The sequence below is a fragment of the Psammomys obesus genome, unplaced genomic scaffold (assembly GCF_907164565.1).
Source record: "Psammomys obesus unplaced genomic scaffold, mPsaObe1.curated_primary_1811, whole genome shotgun sequence".
Lineage (NCBI taxonomy): Eukaryota > Metazoa > Chordata > Mammalia > Rodentia > Muridae > Psammomys > Psammomys obesus.
In genome coordinates, this window is record NW_026590583.1 from 15,851 (window position 1) to 36,120 (window position 20,270).

Below are 20,270 nucleotides of genomic sequence, written 5' to 3' on the forward strand. Positions count from 1 at the left end.
CGGAGCGGTCTTGAATGGTTGCTGAGATGTGGTCTGAGCCACCGTCCCCGTCCTGTGAGGGGACGTCAGGCGAGTCCCTAAGTCTCGACCTGGTGAGTGTGTGGCCGCCGCCCCCAACCCGGTGGAGCCGTGGCCGACCAGTGGGAGCTGGTGTGGTCTGTCCTTCCCGCGGCTGGGTGGGAACCAGCAGCCAGATGCGCCCAGCAGGGCATCTGGTCCCTTCTCCTAGCCACTCCAGGAACCTGGCGGTGGCATCTGAACAAGTTCCCTATCGGGGCTGCATTTCCTTAGAACATTTGCAGCAGGAGCCGGAATGTAGAAACAGGCTGGGTAGGAAGCCAGACTCAGAGAGGCCTGGTTTCTCCAGTATCTTCCCCAAGTTCTTCCCTTGACATTTAACATGTTTATTTCTGGATTTCTCATCAAACGTCAGATGTTTGTCTGTGGGTGGAATTATACCTGCCTTATATCTGGACCTGCAGCTTGATTCCATGATCAAGGGGTCTGTTTTCCTGTCCATACCGTGTCCATCTTTCCTTGTTCTGGTAGTATATTGAATATGATATGGAGAGAGTGGACAGCCTTGCCTTGTCCTCCGTTGTAGTGGAATGGCTTTGAGTTTCTCTCTATTTAATTTGATGTTGGCTATGGGCTTGCTGTAATTTTTTTGTTATTATTATTATGTTTAGGTCTGTTGCTTTTATCCCTCGTCCCTCCAAGACTTTTATGATGCAGTGGTGTAGGAGTTTGTCAAAGGCTTTTTCTATGTCTAGTGAGATGATCATGTGGGGTTTTTTTTCCGTCAGTTTATTTTTATGGTGGATTACATTTACTGATATTTTTGTATTTTGAACCCTTTTATCTCTGAGAAGAAGTCTACTTGGTCACTGTGGGTGATCTTTCTGATGTGTTCTTGGATTCAGTTTGCAAGTATTTTCTTGAGTATTTTGGCATCTATTTTTCTCCTATACGTTTTCTTTGTTAAATCTTTGTTGCTTTCGGTATCAGGGTAACTGTGGCTTTATATGATCATTTGGGTAATATTCCTTTTATTTGCATTTTGTAGACTATTTGGAATGTTAATAGTGTTATGTCTTCTTTGAAAGTCTGCTTGAATTCTGCACTAAAACCATTGAGCTCTGGCTCTTTAGGCCCAAAGTCTTGGAACGACTTCTATTTCACTAGGGGTTGTAGGTCTATTTACATTTTCTATATTATCTTGATTTCACTTTTATAAGTTGCACATATTGAGAATTTTTTTTCTTTTTTGAGATTTTCCAATTTTGTGGAATATAATTCTTAAAAATGCCTGCGAATCTGAGGATTTTCTAATTGTTGTGTTGTTACCTGTTTTGTTTTTATTTTCTTAATGTGGACATTTTCTCTCTGTTTTTTAATTAGCCTGGATAATCGATCCTCTATTTTGTTGCTTTTCTCAAAGAACCAAGTCTGTGTTTTATTAATTCTTTGTATAGTTTCTTTGTTTCGATTTTACTTATTTCAGCCACCAATTTGATATTTTCTTGTTGTTTTTTGCTTTGTGTTTTTTAACTTTTCTTCTGTTCTAGAGCTTTCAGGCGTGCTGTTAAGTTGCCAGAAAAAGGACTATCTTTTTTTTTTCTATGCATGTAGTGCTATGATTTCTCTTCCTATCACCAGTTTCATTGTGTCACTTAAGTTTGGATATGTTGTTTATTCATTTTTATTTAATGGTAGAAAGTCTTTAATTTTTTTTACTTTTTTATTACAGTTTATTCAGTTTATTATTTGTATCCCAGCTGTAGCCCCCTCCTTCCATTCCCTCCCAATCCTACCCTTCCTCATCACCTCCCATGCCCTTCTCCAAATCCATTTAAAGGGGAGGTCCTCTTCCCCTTGCGTCTGACCATAGCCTGATGATCAGGTCTCATCAGAACTGGCTGCACTATCTTCCTCTGAGGCCTAGGAATGCTGCTGCCCCCTCATGGGGAGGTCATCAAAGAGCCAACCACTGAGTTCATATCAGAGACAGTTTCTGTTCCCCTTATTAGGAAAACTGCTTGGATACTGAGCTGCCATGGGCTACATCTGTGCAGGAGTTCTAGGTTATCTCCATGCATGGTCTATCAGTCTCACAAAAGACCCGTGGGCCCCAAACTTTTTGGTTTTCTAGCTCTCCCTGTTTAGCTCCTGACCCTTTCTGTTTTTTTCTATCTCCCTCTTTTTTCATAAGATTCCCTGTGCTCTGCCCAAGGTTCGGTAATGAGTCTCAGCATCTGATTTGATACCTTGCTAGGGAGATTCTTTCAGAGGCCCTCTGTGGTAGGCTCCTGTCCTGGTTCCTGTTTTCTCCATCTTCTGATGTCCTTCCCATTTGTCTTTTTGAGTGAGGATTGATCATCTTAACCCAGGGTCCTCCTTTTTGCTTAGCTTCTTAGGTGTACAGATTTTAATATGTTTATCCTATATTATATGTCTAATATCCACTTATAAATGAGTATATACCCTGTGTGTTTTTCTGCTTCTGAGATACTTCACACAGGATGATCTTTTCTAGATCCCACCATTTGCCTACAAATTTCATGATTTCCTTGTTTTTAATTGCTGAGTAGTGTTCCATTGTCTAAATGTACCAAAGTTTCTGTATCCCTTCCTGTATCATGTTGGGGGAGATCTTGGTTGTTTCCAGATTCTGGCTATTACAAATAAAACTGCTGGTATAGCTGGTTCTTGAGGAAGCACTGTTCCTAATTGTCTGAGAAATAACCAGATTGGTTTCCAAAGTGGTTGTACAAGTTTACATTCCCACCAGCAGTATAGAAGGGTTCCCCTTTCTCCACATCTTCTCCAGCATGCACTGTCACTTGAGTTTTTGATCTTAGCCATTTCTGATAGGTAGAAGTTGAAATCACAGGGTCGTTTTGATTTGCATTTCCCTGATGATTAAGAATGTAGAGTGTTTCTCTAAGTGTTTCTCTGGCATTCAGTATTCTTCTATTGAGAATTCTCTGTGTAGCTCTGAACCCCATTTTTACTTGGATTACTTGATTTGGTGTTTTTTACGTTCTTGAGTACTTTACATATTCTGAATATTAGCCCTACGTCAGATGTTGAGTTGGTGAAGATTCTTTGCCAGTCTGTAGGCTGTCATGTTGTTCTGATGACAGTGTCCTTTGCTTCACAGAAACTTTTCAGTTTCATGTGGTGCCATTTACTGATTGTTGATCTTACAGCCTGTCCTGTTGGTGTTCTCTTCAGGAAATGGTCTGTTATGCAAAAGATTTCAAGGCTCTTCCCCACTTTTTCTTCTAACAGATTTAGTGTATGTGGTTTTATATTGAGGTCTTTGATCCAGTTGGACTTTACTTTTGTGCATGGTAATAAATATGGATCTACTTGAATTTTTCTACATGTAGATACCCAGTTAGACCAACGCTATTTGTTGAAGATCCTATCTTCTTTTCCATTGTATGGTTTTGGCTTCTTTGTAAAAACTCTATTAACCGTTGGGTTTATTTCTAGGTCGTCTGTTTGATTCCATTGATTCACCATTCTGTCTCAATGCCATGCAGATTTTATTACTATTTCTCTGTAGTAGAGCTTGAGATCAGGAATGGAGATACCTCCAGGACATCTGACATACTTTTCTCTTGGATTATGACTTGAATCCACACAGGAGACATTCTCTCTCACGCATACTTTGCATCCTTCCACTGTGAGACAGATTGTTCACTCCACTGCAAGCTGAGCTCTCCAGCTAGATTCCAGGATGAGGAAGGGGAGGGGCTTACTGAGTGCTGGAAGCCAGAAGGGTAGGCGATTGGAGGACACGCTCAAGTGCTACTGAAACGCAAATCTCTGCAGACCTGCAAAAGGTATGGCGCTGGAAGGAAGCCTGGGCCAGGAACCACTGTGCATGGTCCCTTGAGTACACGCTAACCTAAAGCGAGGTTCTCATGTCACTCAAGGCTCATCAGCCAATTAGGATGGGCTGCAGAATCCTCCAGCCATTAGAAGAGGCAGGTTCTTCCCTTCGCCCTGCTGCCTCTGCTGGTTCAGTTCTGTGGCGGAGCAGAATTGAATGGTTGCTGAGATGTGGTCTGAGCCACCTTCTCTGAGCTGTGAGGGGACGTCAGGCGAGTTCCAAAATCTCAGTCTCGACATGGTGTGTGGCCGCCGCACCCAACCTGGTGGAGCAGTGGCCGAACAGTGGGAGCTGGTGTGGTTTGTCCTTCCCGCGGCTGGGTGGGAACCAGCAGCCAGATGCGCCCAGCAGGGCATCTGGTCCCTTCTCCTAGCCACTCCAGGAACCTGGCGGTGGCATCTGAACAAGTTCTCTATCGGGGCTGCATTTTCACAAAACATTTGCAGCAGGAGCCTGAATGTAGAAACAGGCGTGGTAGGGTGCCAGACTCAGAGAGGCCCGGTTTCTCCAGTATCTTCCCCAAGTTCTTCCCTTGTCATTTAACATGTTTATTTCTGGATTTCTTAATAAATACCAGATGTTTGTCTGTGGATGGAAATCTGGGTCTTCAACTTGATTCTATGTTCAAGGAGTCTGTTTTTATATGGATACCGTGTACATCTTTCATTATTCCAGAATCTTTTAGCTATCCTGTTTTTGTTACTCCATAAAAAGCTGGGGATTGTCTTTTAAGGATTTGTAAACCTTTCTTTCTTTCTTTCTTTCTTTCTTTCTTTCTTTCTTTCTCATTCTTCTTTCTTTCACTGTTTCTTTCATTCTTCCTTTTTCTTTCTTTCACTGTTTCTTTCATTCTTCTTCTTCTTTCTTTCTTCCTTTCTTTTAGAATTTTGATAGGATGTGTTGATTCTGTAGAATCCTTTTGGTGACATGGCCATTTTTACTGTCCTAATCCTAGGAATACCTGAATATCTTTCCATCATCTGGTGCTTTCTTCAATTTCCTTATTCAGAACCTTGAAGTTTTCATCATACAGTTCTTTCACTTGCTCTTTTTAGAGTTACACTTAGATATTTTGTATTGTTGGAGGCTGTTGTTCAGTGTAGTTTTGTTGATGTCTTTCTCAGTTCATTTGTCATTTTATATAGGAGATAAGGGAGGGCTACTGATTTTTTTAAATCTTGAATGTAGCCATGTTCCTGAAAGTATCTGTCAGCTGCAGGAAGGTGGTAGTGGAATTTTTGGGATCCCTAATGTATGCTATCATATCCTCTTCTATTTGGAATATTTTGACTTCTTCATTTCAAAATGATATCCCCTTGATCTCCTTCAGTTGGCTTTATTGCACTAGCTAGAATTTCAAGTAATATATTTATTATGATATGGACAGCCTTGCCTTGTTCTTGATTGCAGTGGAATTGCGTTGAGTTTCTTTCCATTTAATTTGATGTTGGCTGTGGGTTTGCTATAATTTTTTTTATTATGTTTAGGTCTATTGCTTTTTTCCCTCACCTCTCCAAGACTTTTATGATGCATAGGCTTTTTCATTGTCTAATGAGATGATCATGTGTGGTTTTTTTTTTCCTGTCAGGTTTTGTGTGTGTTTGTGTGTGTGTTTATGTGTTGGATTATATTTCCTGATTTTCTTTTTTTTTTTTTATTTTGGACCTTCTTGCATCTCTGAGAAGAATCCTATTTGATCACTGTGGGTGATCTTTTTGATGTGTTCTCGGATTCAGTTTGCAAGTATTTTCATGAGTATTTTGGAATCTAGTATTCTGTTATACTTTTTCTTTGTTAAGTATGCTTTTGGTATCAGGGTAACTGTGGCTTTATATAATCATTTTAGTAATATTTCTTTTATTTCTATTTTTTAGGGTATTTTGCATGTTAATTTTAAAAGTCTGGTTGAGTTCTGCACTATAACCAATGAGCCCTGCCTTTTTATTTTCAAAGTCTTGTAATGGCTTCTTATATTTCATTAGGAGTAATAGGTCTATTTAAAATTTTTGTATCATCTTGATTTAATTTTCATTAGTTGCACATATTGAGAAAATAATTTTTTTTAGGATTTTTAAATATTGTGGAGTATAGATTTTAAAAACATATCTTTGTGATTCTCAAAGTTTCCTAATTGTTGTGTTGTCAATGTGGACATATTTTTGTCTTTTAATTAGTTAGGATAAACATTTCTCTTATTTTGTTGATTTTTTTTTCAAAGAACCAAGTCTGTCTCTCATTTAGTCTTTGTAAAGTTTTCTTTTTGCCTATTTTATTTTATTTATCTATGTATTTTTATATTTTGTACTGATTACAGTTTATTCATTTTTTATTCCATCTATAACCCTCTCCCTCATTACCTCCCAACCCCACCCTCCCTCCCTCCTCTCCTCCCATGCTCTTCTACAAATCCACTGTTAGGGGAGGTCCTCCTCCCCTTTCATCTGACCCTGTCTTATGAGGTCTCATCAGGATTGGCTGCATTGTCCTCCTCTGTAGCCTGGTAAGGCTGCTCTCCCCTCAGGGGGAGGTGATCAAAGAGCCAGACACTGAGTTCATGTCAGAGACAGTACCTGTTCTCCTTACTAGGGAAACCAGTTGGAGACTGAGCTGCCATGTGCTACATCTGAGCAGGGGTTCTAGGTTATCTCCATAAATGGTCCTTGGTTGGAATATCAGTCTCAGAAAAGAGCCCTGGTCAATCCAGGGGTGCAAAAGCAGAAGCGCAAACAGAAGAGGTGTGAGGAAGGGCAGAATTCATTTCTACTTGGGGTTCTCAAAGGCCCAAGAGCTAGAGGCCTTGATCTGTTCCCTTCACTTTTATAGATTTGCCTGGAGTAATTTTGTCATTTACTATACCCAACTGGTTGCCATAAAAACGGCATTCCTGGAGGAAGATGCAGAGTCCACCTTCTTTAGTTGCGAGAAGATCCAATCCATGTCTTGAATGCATATTTTGAAGTACTACACTGCTGCCAGCTAGTCAATCTGCCCTTGGAAAGTTAGTATTGTCTGAGCCACTTGCTGGAGGTCCTGGATGAACTGGGACGAAAGCTGATAATACAAAGTTAGTCAAGTGTCTAGTCCTGCTGTCCCAGTCCCAACAGCTGCCATGATTCCTGCAGCAGCCAAGAGGGGCAAGATTTGAATTGCCTTCTTATCCTCCTGAGCAGCTATTTAGTCCACGACTGGGATTGGTCCTTTTCATTTATCACCCTCAGCTCAGGGAAAAGGATCACCAGCATGCAAACTCCTGAGCAACCAGCAGGCAGACAATGGTAAGCCTGAGTACCACAAAGAATTGAGGTATTACCAGTAGGGCATTGGGGTTGAGATAAGGTATCAAGGATTATAGTTTTATTACAGTCTAAGGAACTTAGCATTCCTACGGAATATGTCCTGGATGCCTTGAAACAGCTTGCCACGCCAAGGAGGCTGATATGAAAAAGGTAGGTTGTGGCAACATCAGAGCCAGGGCAGTTAATGAATGGTGAAGTACGGTTACTTGACAGAGTCATCAGAGAAGCCGTCAGTGGTAGTTCTGAGTTGTTCCCAGGTGGGACACACAGTCAGCAAGCTTTAAAACAGCCTGGTTGGGTCACATTAAGGAGCTTGTGGGCCGAGGTCATAGTCTGATGTGGGAGACAAAATGATAGGTTTGTATTTAAGAGGGATGACAGAGAGGCAATAACCTTAGAGGTTATTACTTTTCCATTCCCAGTAATATACCAAATGAGGCCCTGTAGCTGAATGACTACAGGGGAATGGTGCCTAGCAGCAGAGGGGTTTTGGACATCCCAGCCTTGAGAGGTCCACTTGGAAGGCTGGTAAAGGAAGTGACATGTCACAACTGGTAGGTAGTGTAGCTAGAAGAAGGAAGAGAGAGGAACCTTGGGGTCAGGCAAATGGGTGGAGTAAAGGAGCTAGAGGCACGCACTTTGGCTAAAAAGTCTCTTCCCCGTAAGGGAACTGGACAGATTGGCATCACTAAAAAGGAATAAGTCAAGGGAACACCTCAAAAAATACAGTTATGTGGTGGAGTCTGACAAGGCTGGCAAGGCTGTCTCCGTACTCTGAAAATAGGGGAACTAGAAGGAGAGGTTGGTCCCCAATACTCCATCAGGACTGAGTAAGTAGCACCAGTGTCCACAAGGAAGGAGATGAGCTGCCCCAGTACCATGATAATTGCCCTTGGCTCCCTGCTAGTGATGGCACTGGTTGGGTCAAGGGAACCTGGACACCTTCATTCGTCCATAGCCAGGCCTAGGATATCAGCTAAAGGGCAGTTTGGTATGCCCCCATATCATGGGAGAAAAGGTTGCAGTCAGCACCCCAATGTCCCTCTTGGTGGCATTTTGGACACAGCTTCGGTGCCATGTCCAAAACCAGGCGCAGTGAACACATTTGAAAAAAGGACCTCATGGTCTTCATGCCTTAGGAGGAAAGGGGGCCTGAGTAGTGGCTGAGGCCAGTCGGATAACCTTAGCCAACATTTGGTATTTTTTCTTGCAGGCTTTGTCATCTCTCCCATGGTACACCTTAAAGGCCAGCACTAAGACTTCTGCCTGTGGAATCAGAGGTCCTCTCTCCAATCATTTAAGCTTAGCCCTAATGTCAGGGTAACTCTGGGAGAAAAAAATAGGTCATCAGAAATTTCCTAACCTCTGTACTTTTGGGGTCTAGATTAGTATGTTGTAAGAGGGCCTTTGTAAGATACCCTAGGAATTGAAAAGGTTTTTATTCTTGTTCTGAATGACCTCCTGGAGCTTCTCATAATTAACTGGCTTGAGGGCAGCCTTGCAGAGACCAGCCAGGAGGCAGGTCACGAACTAGTCTCTGTCTAGAATCCCTTCCCGGGTAATATATAAGCCCGTTGTGGATCCTGGTCAGGCACTGCCTCAGCACCAATGAGGTGTGCTTCATTTGTTTGGTGAACCTCATCTGCATGCATTCTAGCCAGTTCCCAAACTCACCTGCACTCCTTAGGTAACAGGTTAGGGTAAGAATCATATATATATCATGGAAGGTAAGACTATAAGATTGAGTGAGATATTGAAATTCTTTAATGAAAGTAGAAGGATTAGAGATCTAGGATCCTAGTCTCTTTTCTACTTGAGAAAGTCTAATCAAGCCATCCACAAGTGAACAATTGAGGCTGGTTTATGCTGAGTAAAAAAAGAAGGGGGTTAGAGAGTGGGTAGCAGGGGGCCTAATAACTGTTGTTGGGGTAAAAGTAGGTTCCAAAGTAAGATGAGTAGGATAGCCTGTTGCTGGGGAAGGGGCTGGAGAGGTGGGTGAGGATGCTGGAGAAGCCAAAGAGGAAGAAGCAGAGGAGGAGGGGGAAGACAGAGTTTGGGGGAAGATGGAGGCTGAGAAGAAGCTTGATGTTGAGAAGGACCCGGAGGTTGAGAATGGCAAGGTGGAGGTTTATCTTCAGGGTCAAAGGTAGAGAACTCTTGAGGTTGAGACTTTACAGCTAGAAGAAGTGGAAGAACAGAGAGAAGGTTTGGAGTGGAAAAGGGAGAAAGCTTGAACAATAAGAAACCTCCTTCCATTTACCAGATTATTGACAGGAATTAAAAAGATCCCATAAATTATTAGGATTTAATGTGCCATTAATTGGCCAAGTTGAACCATTATCTAAGGAATATGTAGGCCAAGTTTTATTACAGAGGCATGTAAGCTAAAAGGCCTTTAACTCACTTTTCATTCAGTAGAGAGTTGTTCAGTTTCCCTGAGTATGTAAGCTTTCTGTTGTTTATGATGTGCATCTTTAATTCATGAGGGAACAGCATGGGAGAGGGAGGGAGAGCCTGTGCTGAGGAGGAGGAAGATGGAGGGGAAGGGAAAGAGAGTGAGCAAGAAGGGGAAAAGAGAGGAGACGGAAAAAAGGCCAGTGGAACCAAGATGTCTGGATTACATAGTGAAGGGCCTCTGGGAGAAAAGATGCTCCACCACTAGGTAGAGGGCAGGGTATGCTAGCCAAGTCCTGCAGCAGAGACCTAACACTCCAGCCTTCTGTTCATAATGAATGGATAATGGGTGAAGAAACTGGTCCTTGGCTACTTCCTGCTGATACTGGGGACATTGATTTTTGGGGGGAGGGAGTTGGAATATTGGCCAAGTCCAACTGGACAAACTGACAAAATTTCAGCTAACCTTTTAGCTGATTGGTTCTGAGTGAGGTAGGTGGCAGGAGTTAGTATCTTCGAGAGTACAATCAAGGAACAGCCAAGTGCAGAGATAACAGAGTGCAACCAGAGTGTAGCCAAGGGAGGAGGTAACAGCATCAATTATGACACCGCTGAGTCATCAGGAAAGGCAAGATTAACTTTGCCCCTTGGCCAGGTTTGATAGTATCACCTATGAATGACTACTTCTGGGCAGTAGAGGAAAAATTTCTTGAACTTAAATTTACCTTGTAAACACAGTGGAAGCTGAATACAAAAATGGCTGCAAGTGGGTCAATTGCCACAAAGAGAAGGCCTCAGCACTGCCTTGCCTTCATGCTTATAGACTCTGTAGCTTAATCACACAAGAGAAAGTAGAAGCAATTGCTATTCAGTTCTAAGGTATTTTGCTAGCCTGTTGATTTTTTTAATTTTTAATCTTGTTCTTTTTGGTTTTGTTTTTGAAGAGAAAGGTTTTCTATGTCAACTTGGCTGTCCTGAAAGTATGTATGTAGTCCAGTCGGGCCTTGAACTTAGAAGTCCACTTGATTCTGACTACAGAGTGCTGGGATTAAATGTGGGCCAATATGCCTGGCAGTTTTTATTTGTGTAGTGGCTGAATTGCCTGGTATGTAAGTTTCTTGTTCATGTCAAGCATATGCTCTTATGCTGCACTTCAACTACATCTACATTTGAATTTTGAAAATTGTCAGTATATTCTGTTTCTCAGGATGGCATGTGTTCATGACATTAATACTTCAGGAGCCATCTGAGTCATTGGATTGCAGGTGCATGACATTATTGCTACCTGTTGTGTACGTTTTGATTTTTTTGAATGAAGGAATATGAATCAATGAGACTTCATGCCTGTTTTCATGAATATGAATGCCGTTGAGTTTCTAATCTTCACAATAGTCAGAAGATGGCATCAGAACTCCTAAACTTGGGGTAATGGATAGTTGTGAGCCTGCACATAAGTACTGGCAATTAAGCCCAATTATTCACAAGATCAGCAAGAGCTCTTGGCTGCTGTGCCATCTCTCCTGCCTTATGTTGCTTATATGATAAACATTTACATTGCTAATATTTTTATCTGTCTGTTCGTAACTTTTTAAACATGCATTCCCTTTTCGTAAGATGTTACCAGTGTTACAGTCTAAGCTGGGGTACTTCAGGTTACTGGAAGACCAATACAGAAGTCGAATGAAGGTGTAATTCTTTACAGGAACGTCAGTAAAAGCCTCTGAGCTCTTTCTTTCTTGTTTGGTTGATTGTTGCAGGAGAGACAAGGTCTTAATATGTATGTCTGGCATTCCTGGAACTCATTGCATAGACTAGGCTGGCATCCATTTCAATGAGATACCATGCCTCTGTTTCCTGAGGCATTGTTCGTCCAGTTTCTCTGTTGTGCACTCAGTACTGTTTTTCCATTTGCTTGATTTTTTCCCTTTATGTCTATTAAGTGGCGTTTCTCTTGCAAGGCTGTATCCTATTCAAAGAGCGAAGAAACGACAGCAGGCAAGCATCATTATTCAGTTTCCTTCTAAAATGACTTGATAATTACATTACAACTTCTGTGTGAGGAAGTAAGTCGGAGAACCACCAGAATTACACGAACGTATTATCAATGAAGTACAAATTTACTGTGTCGTCTATCGTGCTTTCTCTTGTACACTTGTTGGCATATTTTAGGATGCAGTGAGTTATGATGATGTGCATATGAACTTCAATTGGGAAGAGGGAACTTTACTGGATCCTTTCCATTATGATCTCCTCCCGGAAGGAATGCTGGAGACGGACAACAACCTCACTGCGATAGGTAAGACAGTGAATTTTGGTTCACCTTTTAAACCAAGGAGGCAGCTGCAGTGGTTGTGGTTGATTCTCTTATGTAATTTCAGTTTTGAGCAAGGAGGAATGAGTGAAGAAATACAGCATGGTTCTCAGGGTCTCTGAAGATAGTAACTTAAATTTTGCCTAACTTTCAATGATATATCACAGTCTTCTGGTACATATTTTAGGCTACAGTTGGGAAGACCAGAGTATTGAAGAACACTGTCAAGATTCTAGAAGAAATGAAAGGTAATTTTCATGTGCATGCTGATATAAATATGCCTCTGAAGAAATTTTAATGTGTCCTATTCATTTTAAACAAAATCAACAGTGTAAAAAAAAAAAGCACTACTCTAAGTGTATTAATTGTTATTAAATTCTCATAAATCCACATACCTAAGAGTCAGGTTATCCAACTTGTGCCTGCAAGGCATTCCTCTAAGAAACAATGCAAGGAAACACTGTCTTAACAGACATTACAAGTTGAGCTATCGCTCCATGACAACTAGCCTGTCGAATGCCAATCTGTTGAGTCTCATACCACTGAGATATTTCAGAATTTATCCACCTTGCATATGTGATAAATGTATGTCCCAAACCTCTCATAAGGATATTCCATGCTAACACTAGGGTTAGTAGCGAGTGCTACAAGTGTAACATTGCTAACTTTAATGGGGGGCAATGTATAATTGTCCAGAATATGGTTCACGAGTGTCTAGGAACAACAGAGTCAAAGTGTGTGAACATGAAACCCTTTCATTTGTTAATTTTCTTTTAGTAGGTTTATCATTTGTCCAAATGGAAGCAAGTCACGTGATCATGGGGATATTGAAAGAGGCAGCATAGCTCTGCCCCAGAACAATTAGAAGATCTGTAGTAGTCCCCACTTCGAGCAGACTTCCTGAATGTGATACAAGTTTACAGTTAATTTATTATTAACTATTAATCAATTAAAAAGTGAAAGAAAGTTTACTGTCTTACCAACAGCAGTGAGTCTCTAGTGGGTCTCTGGTATCACATCATTGTAGAAACTCTGCTGGGAAGGATCCAGCCAAGACTACTTTGCCTGAGTGAATTTTACATGCCTGTCATAGGTCATTTCCTTTTATACCATCCCATACATGTGTTACAACAGAAAGCAGGATAGTGAAAACACAATAAATATATACTTCCTTCAGGTGCTTATTATTAATAAGTGAATTGAAAATTCCTATCACCTTCAGAAAGTCTCCTCTAAGCAAGGGAATATAAATAAATGAAACTAATATAATTAAGTGGTTTTCCAACTTCATTGGGAATATGTCTACAAAATCACACTGCAGAAAATTTCTGAATACTAGGAATGTGGCAATTCTCCTGTTTGTCCTGGCTCACTTTACAAATGTAACATGACTCATAGTACAGGAAAACTTATGAATGCAATCAGTGGTAAAGCTGAGATTTTCCAGTTCTCTTCGAATATGTGAAAAATCTCATATGGAAAAAAGATGCTATAATGTGAGCCATGGAATAAATGAATGCTCTTTGCATCACAGGTATGTTCAAAGCTGCGAAACATCCATAATGAAAGGGAAAACTATGAATTTAAACAAAGTGAAAAATCTGTAAGTTCTACTTCTGGTTTAAAATTAGACAAAATTGTGACACTAATTCACATACATAAAAAAATCATTAGTGTAATGAATGTAGCTTATCTATCTACCAATTATCTTTGCAGGAATGAACTAACATATGCTGAAGAGAAATCCTATGGATGTAATCAATGTGATAAAACCTCTGCAAATGATAGTGATATTCAAAGGCATGAAGGAATTCACACTGGAGAGAAACCCTACAAATGTAATCAATGTGATAAAGCCTTTGAGTGTCCTACTAGTCTCCAACTACATCAAAGAACACATACCGGAGAGAAACCCTATGAATGTAACAAGTGTGGTAAGGCTTTTTCAAAACATAGTACTCTCCAAATTCACGAAAGAATTCATACTAGAGAAAAACTCCTCAAATGTAATCAGTGTGATAAAGCCTTTTCACAATACAGTCATCTCCAAATTCATAAAAGAATTCATAGTTGGAAAAAACCCTACAAATGTAGTCAATGTGATAAAGCCTTTTCACTATACAGTCATCTCCAAATTCATAAAAGAATTAATTGTGGAAAAAAACCCTACAAATGTAAAAAATGTGATAAAGCCTTTTCACAACACAGTCATCTCCAAATTCATCAACGAACACATACTGGAGAGAAACACTACAAATGCAGTCAATGTGATAAAGCCTTTGAGTATCCTAGTAGTCTCCGAATACATCAAAGAACCCATACTGGAGAGAAACCCTATGAATGTAATCAGTGTGGTAAAGCCTTTTCAAAAACAAGTCATCTCCAAGTTCATAAAAGATTTCATACTGGAGAAACACCCTACAAATGTAATCAATGTGATAAAGTATTTTCATATCGTTCTCTCCTTCAAAGGCATGAAAGAGTTCATACAGGAGAGAAACCTTACAAATGTAATCAATGTGATAAAGCTTTTTCGCAAAACAATAGTTTGCAAATACATAAAAGAACACATACTGGAGAGAAACCCTTCAAATGTAATCAGTGTGATAAGGCCTTTTCACAACATAGTAGTCTCCACATCCATAAAAGATCACATACTAGAAAAACAACCTACAAATGTGATCAATGTGATAAAGCCTTTGCATGTCACAGTAAACTCCAAATACATAAAATGACACATACTGGAGAGAAACCTTACAAATGTAACCAATGTGAGAAAGCTTTCATACAGCACCATGATCTTCAAAGGCATGAAAGAATTCATACTGGAGAGAAACCCTACAAATGTAATCAATGTGATAAATCATTTTTATATCGCCCTCATCTTCAAAGGCATGAAAGAATTCATACAGGGGAGAAACCCTACAAATGTAATCAATGTGGTAAAGCTTTTTCGCAACACAGTAGTATGCAAATACATAAAAGAACACATACTGGAGAGAAACCTTACAAATGTAATCAATGTGATAAAGCCTTTTCACAATGCAGTCATCTCCAAGTTCATAAAAGAATTCATACCGGAGAAAAACCCTACAAATGTAGTCAATGTGAGAAAGCCTTTACACATGGCCGTGATCTTCGAAGACATGAAGGAAGTCATACTGGAGAGAAACCATACAAACGTAATCGATGTGATAAAGCATTTTCACATCACCGTGATCTTCAAAGGCATGAAAGAGTTCATACAGGAGAGAAACCCTACAAATGTAATCAATCTGATAAAGCTTTTTTGCAACACAATAATTTGCAAGTACATAAAAGAATACGTACTGGACAGAAACCCTATGAATGTAATCAGTGTGGTAAGGCCTTCTCACGCCATAGTAATTTCCAAATCCATAAAAGAATACATACTGGAGAAACACCTTACAGATGTGATCAATGTGATAAAGTCTTTGCATGTCACAGTAAACTCCAAATACATAAAATGACACACACTGGAGAAAAACCCTATAAATGTAATCAGTGTGAGAAAGCCTTTTCACATCACCGTGATCTTCAAAGGCATGAAAAAATTCATACTGGAAAGAAACCCTACAAATGTAATCAATGTGATAAATCATATTTATATCACACTTATCTTCAAAGGCATGTAAGAGTTCATACAGGAGAAAAACCCTACAAATGTAATCAATGTGGTAAAGCTTTTTCGCAACACAATAGTATGCAAATACATAAAAGAACACATACTGGAGAGAAACCCTACAAATGTAATCAGTGTGATAAAGCCTTTTCACAATTTAGTAATTTCCAACTTCATAAAAGAACTCATACCGGAGAAAAACCCTACAAATGTAATCAATGTGATAAAGCCTTTACGTGTCAGAGTAATCTCCAAAGACATAATAAAACACATACTGAAGAGGAAACCTAAATATGTAACCAGTGTGGTAAAGCTTTTGCATGTCACATTGATCTTCAAAGGCATGAAATAAACCTGGGAGGAACCCTATGGATACATTTAATATGATGAAGCTTCTGTATATTTTTATATTCTTCATTATCATGAAAGAATTCAGACTGAAGAGAAACTTTATGAATGTATTTAATATGAAAAATCCAATCTTTGCATTATCATGTATTTTGTAGAGATGTAATGGAGGGGTAGATAGTCACAGTGCAAGAGAGGAAGCCAGGAGAAAAGGTTTACACATGGTTTTGCTTACACTGTGACCTGGGTTACTCAACCAGATGGATCTCTTCATTACCTGAGTTGCTTTTTATTAGAGAATTTACTTGAAGCAATAGAGAAGCAAGTTAAAACCCAAAACGGTACCTCAAAAGTGATTTTGTTGCTGAAAACACCTGAGAATGTTGTCTTTTAGAAGAACGTGAGAGATATCAGGACTTTCAACGGCAAAAGAGATAGAAAGCTGTACCCAGAGCTTCATCATCTCTCCTTTATGACCTGGAAGATTGGAGTGCTGAGATTAATGCAGAGATTTCAGTGTGAAAGGAACTCTAAGGAAAATTAAGCTAGAGGTCAATTTGTGTTGTATTTTGTCCCAAAATGTTTGTTACTTTGCCCATTTCCTACAAAATTAAGTAAGGCAGAAGTTTAAATAATGCACAGCTTTTTTTTAATACAAATTATTGTTTCTTCTGGATGGTTATTACTGATGAATTATTAAGATCTACAGTGAAAACGAGCAATAACTGGGGTAAAAAATGGGAAGTCTGGTTGGTAGAGCAAAACAACAATGGGTAGTTTTCAGATGACAGTCAAATGCTGAAGCAGAGGCAGGAAGTTTCAAGGAGATTATCAGAGAAAAATCTACTTCTACCAGAGAAGGCCCTTGCTCTGGATTGGAAGCCTAAGAAGGTGCCCTCAGTATAACAGTCCATCCTCTTCAGCCTTGAATTAATGCAATGTGAAGGCTAAGTGATTTCTATTTGAAGGAATGTTAAACTGAACCTGCTACAGCTGTCATTTGGGGCATGGTACGGTCTGTAACAATTTAGAAGCCAAATGCAACAGGATTAACCACATTGTAGTGGTTGTGGAAAAAAGGAAGTTTCAACATTTAAAGGTCATGGATTCTGCCTCTGTGGTTTCAGTTCAGCACTCTTGCACCCATTTATGTTTGTCAGAATTAGAGCCTCAGGGGAGACTACAAGAGTTAATTTCATGAAGCTTTGTGGATGAATCCTAGGTTGACTTTTGAGACCACAAAGTGTTTAGATACCTAAGGTATGAGCCATCTGCTCTGGAGAGCTGCAGATAGGGAGTGGCCATATTCAAAGAGAGAAGTTGCAGGGAAAATGAGCCAAATAAGTCCTTTGAATCTGAAGCCCCCACGTATCTCAGTAAGAGAAGCATGATTGGGTGTTTGTCCTGCTTGGATTCAGTCTTTCCTTGGTTAAATTTCTCCCCATTATATCCCTATACATTTGTTTTGTAATGGGGGAGTTGAAGGAGTGGGCTTCAGTTGAGATATATAATGACTAAATTGTGAAGAACAAAAATAAAAATTAAAAAAATGAATTTGTATTCTGTGCACTGTATGTTAGAAAGATATAATATTTTTATTTTATAATGTGTTTCAGTCAAGAGATTTCTTTGGGTGTCAAAAGAGACTAAACATTTGTGACTTTTGTTGAACATTGTTGGGACTAGCAAACTGCAAGGATGATTGAAGATAGAATAAACGATTTTAACCATGGGATGACCATGAGCCTACAGTGATCAGGTCAGAATGGAAATCCTCCTGGTCAGGATGATGTCTTTGGACACTTACCTCTGCTGGTTAGCTTTTCGGGGGTGCTTAGGAAACCATGAGTAGGCAGAGCCTTTCTGTGGGAAGTGGCTCACTGGAGGTGGGATTGGAGTTCCTAGCACCTCTCCCCATTTTCTGGTCATCCTGTCTATTTTCTTTTGGTTGAAACTGACCAGCCCAGCTTCCTTCTCATGATGCCGTGCCTTCACCATTATAGACTGTGTTTGTAAACCTCATAAGTCACGGTAGAAACAATTGCCATCCGATGCTAAGGCATTTTGCTAGCCTGATGTATTTATTTTTCTTTTCATTGTTCTTTAACTTTTGTTTTTAAAAGATGGGTTTACTCTGTGAAATCTTCGTTATCCTCAAAGTAGATACGTCAACTAAAGCTGTCCTTGAACTTCGTTTTTTGTTTGTTTTTGTTTTTTAAATGAATGAGTCCTTGGTCTCTACATATAGATGCTCACCACATGTGATGTGTCTGGTGCTTATAGTAGTCAGAAGATGGCCTGCAAATCCCAGGATTTGGAATTACATAGTTTTGAGCCCAATTTAAATAATGCCAATTGAGCTCATGTCCTCTCCAAGATGAACCAGAATGATCAGCAGCTGAACCAGCTTTCCTGTCTTGTGTTTATTTATGGTCGGTATTAACATTGGTAATGTTTTTATCTGTCCATCTGTAACTGTTGAAATACATGTTCTCTTTGAGTAAGATCTTGATAAGGTAAAAGTTTAAACTGGGATACTTCAGGCTTCTGGAAGATGAATACAGATGTGTAGTGAAGGAATGAGAGTTTGTAGGGACTTCAATGTAGACCACTTCTTTCTACCCTTTTTGTTTGATTGTTGCTGGAGATACAGTGCCTTATGTACTACTGGCTGGCCTGGAACTCATTGCATAGACCGGACTGGCATGCAACTCAATGAGATATGCCTGCCCCTGCCTCTGCCTCCTGAGTGTTGGGATTAAAGGCAAGAGAAAACACACCCAGCCTCCACAACTTTCTTTTTGATAGTAATTATTCAAATTATTTCTCTGATATGTACCACCTACTGGGGATCTTTTGGCTACACTCTATTTTTGTTTAATAGGCATTTTTTTTCTTAAAAGGCTCTATCTTATTCAAAAGGCACAGAAATGACAGGTCTGAAAATCTGCATGAATGTAGGCAATGGGGCCAAGCCTTCACATGCCGCAGTAGTCTTCAGAAATCATGTAAAAATTCATGCCGGAGAGAAACACTATGAATATAATTAGCATGGTAAAGCCTTTGAACATCACAGTCAAGTTCAAAGACATAAAAGAACTCATTGAGGAGAGAAACCTTATGAGTATTGTCACGTTGATAAAGGCATTGAACTTTTTAGCAGTCTTCAGAATCACAAAGAAATCTATACTGGAGTTAAAACCTGCAGATGTAGGCCATGTGGTAATGCGTTTGTACGTTACAGTTATGATCAACTACAGGAAATAACTCATACTGGAGAGAAACCCAATAATTATAAGCAATGTGGTAAAGCCTTTGCAAATCACAGTAATCTTCAAAGACATGAAATATTCATATTGAAGAGTAACCCTATGAATGTAATAAGTGTGGTGATATTGCATACCTGGCTTTTTCAATTATGAAAATTTCACAAAAGCTTTAAACTTTTAGTGTATAGTCAGTTTGTTAAATATTTGTGTTATCCCAGTAGTTTTTGTGGAGCTGACAGAAGTCAAACTGAAGGGAATCTGTGACTATGAATGATTTGTTGAGATCATTAACCTCAGCATCTGCTTTGATACCCAGTGGGGTGGAGTCTTTCAGAGGCCCTCTGTGGTAAGGTCATGTCTTGTTCCCTGTTTTCTCCCTCTTCCATTGTCTGCCCCTTGGCCTTCTGAATGAGGATTGATCAGGGACCTCCTTCATGCTTAGGTTCCTTGGGTGTACAGATTTTAGTATGTTTATCCTATATTATATGTCTAATATCAACTTATGAGTGAGTATATACCATGTATGTCTTTCTGCTTCTAGGATACCTCACTCAGGATGATCTTTTCTAGATCCCACCATTTGCCTGCAATTTCATGAATTCTTTGTTTTTGATTGCTGAGTAGTATTCCATTGTGTAAATGTACCACAATTTCTGTATCAATTCCACAAGTGAGGGACATTGGTTTCCAAAGGAGTTGTACAAGTTTACATTCCATCCAGCAATGGAGTAGGATTCCTTTCTCCACATCCTCTCCAGCATGTGTTGTCACTTGAGTTTTTGATCTTAGCCATTCTGATGGCTATAAGTTGAAATCTTAGGGTCCTTTTCATTTGCAGATGCTGAGACTCATAGCCAAACTTTAGGCAGAGTGCAGGGAATCCTATTAAAGAAAGGGGAGATAGAAAGACCTCAAGGAGACAGTATCTCCACAAGGAGAGCAACAGAACCAAAATATCTGGGCACAGGGGTCTTTTGTGAGACAGATACTCCAAATAAGGACATGCATAGAGATAACCTAGAACCCCTGCATAGAAGTAGCCCATGGCAGATCAGTATTCAAGAGGGTTCCCCAGTAATAGGAACAGGGACTGTCTCTGACATGA

The 20,270-nt window shown here is 39.8% G+C and overlaps 1 protein-coding gene across 1 annotated transcript; it reads left to right on the forward strand.

Moving 5' to 3' along the window:
- Positions 1 to 9,263: 9,263 nt before the first annotated feature.
- On the forward strand, positions 9,264 to 15,677 carry LOC129677299 (zinc finger protein 431-like; the record flags this gene model as incomplete). Its single annotated transcript, XM_055607940.1, has 5 exons — positions 9,264 to 9,346; positions 11,535 to 11,589; positions 11,764 to 11,890; positions 12,093 to 12,153; positions 13,781 to 15,677. Coding segments are annotated over exons 1-5 (2,223 nt in total), but the record flags the coding sequence as incomplete, so codon positions are not given.
- Between the last annotated feature and the right edge of the window lie 4,593 nt (positions 15,678 to 20,270).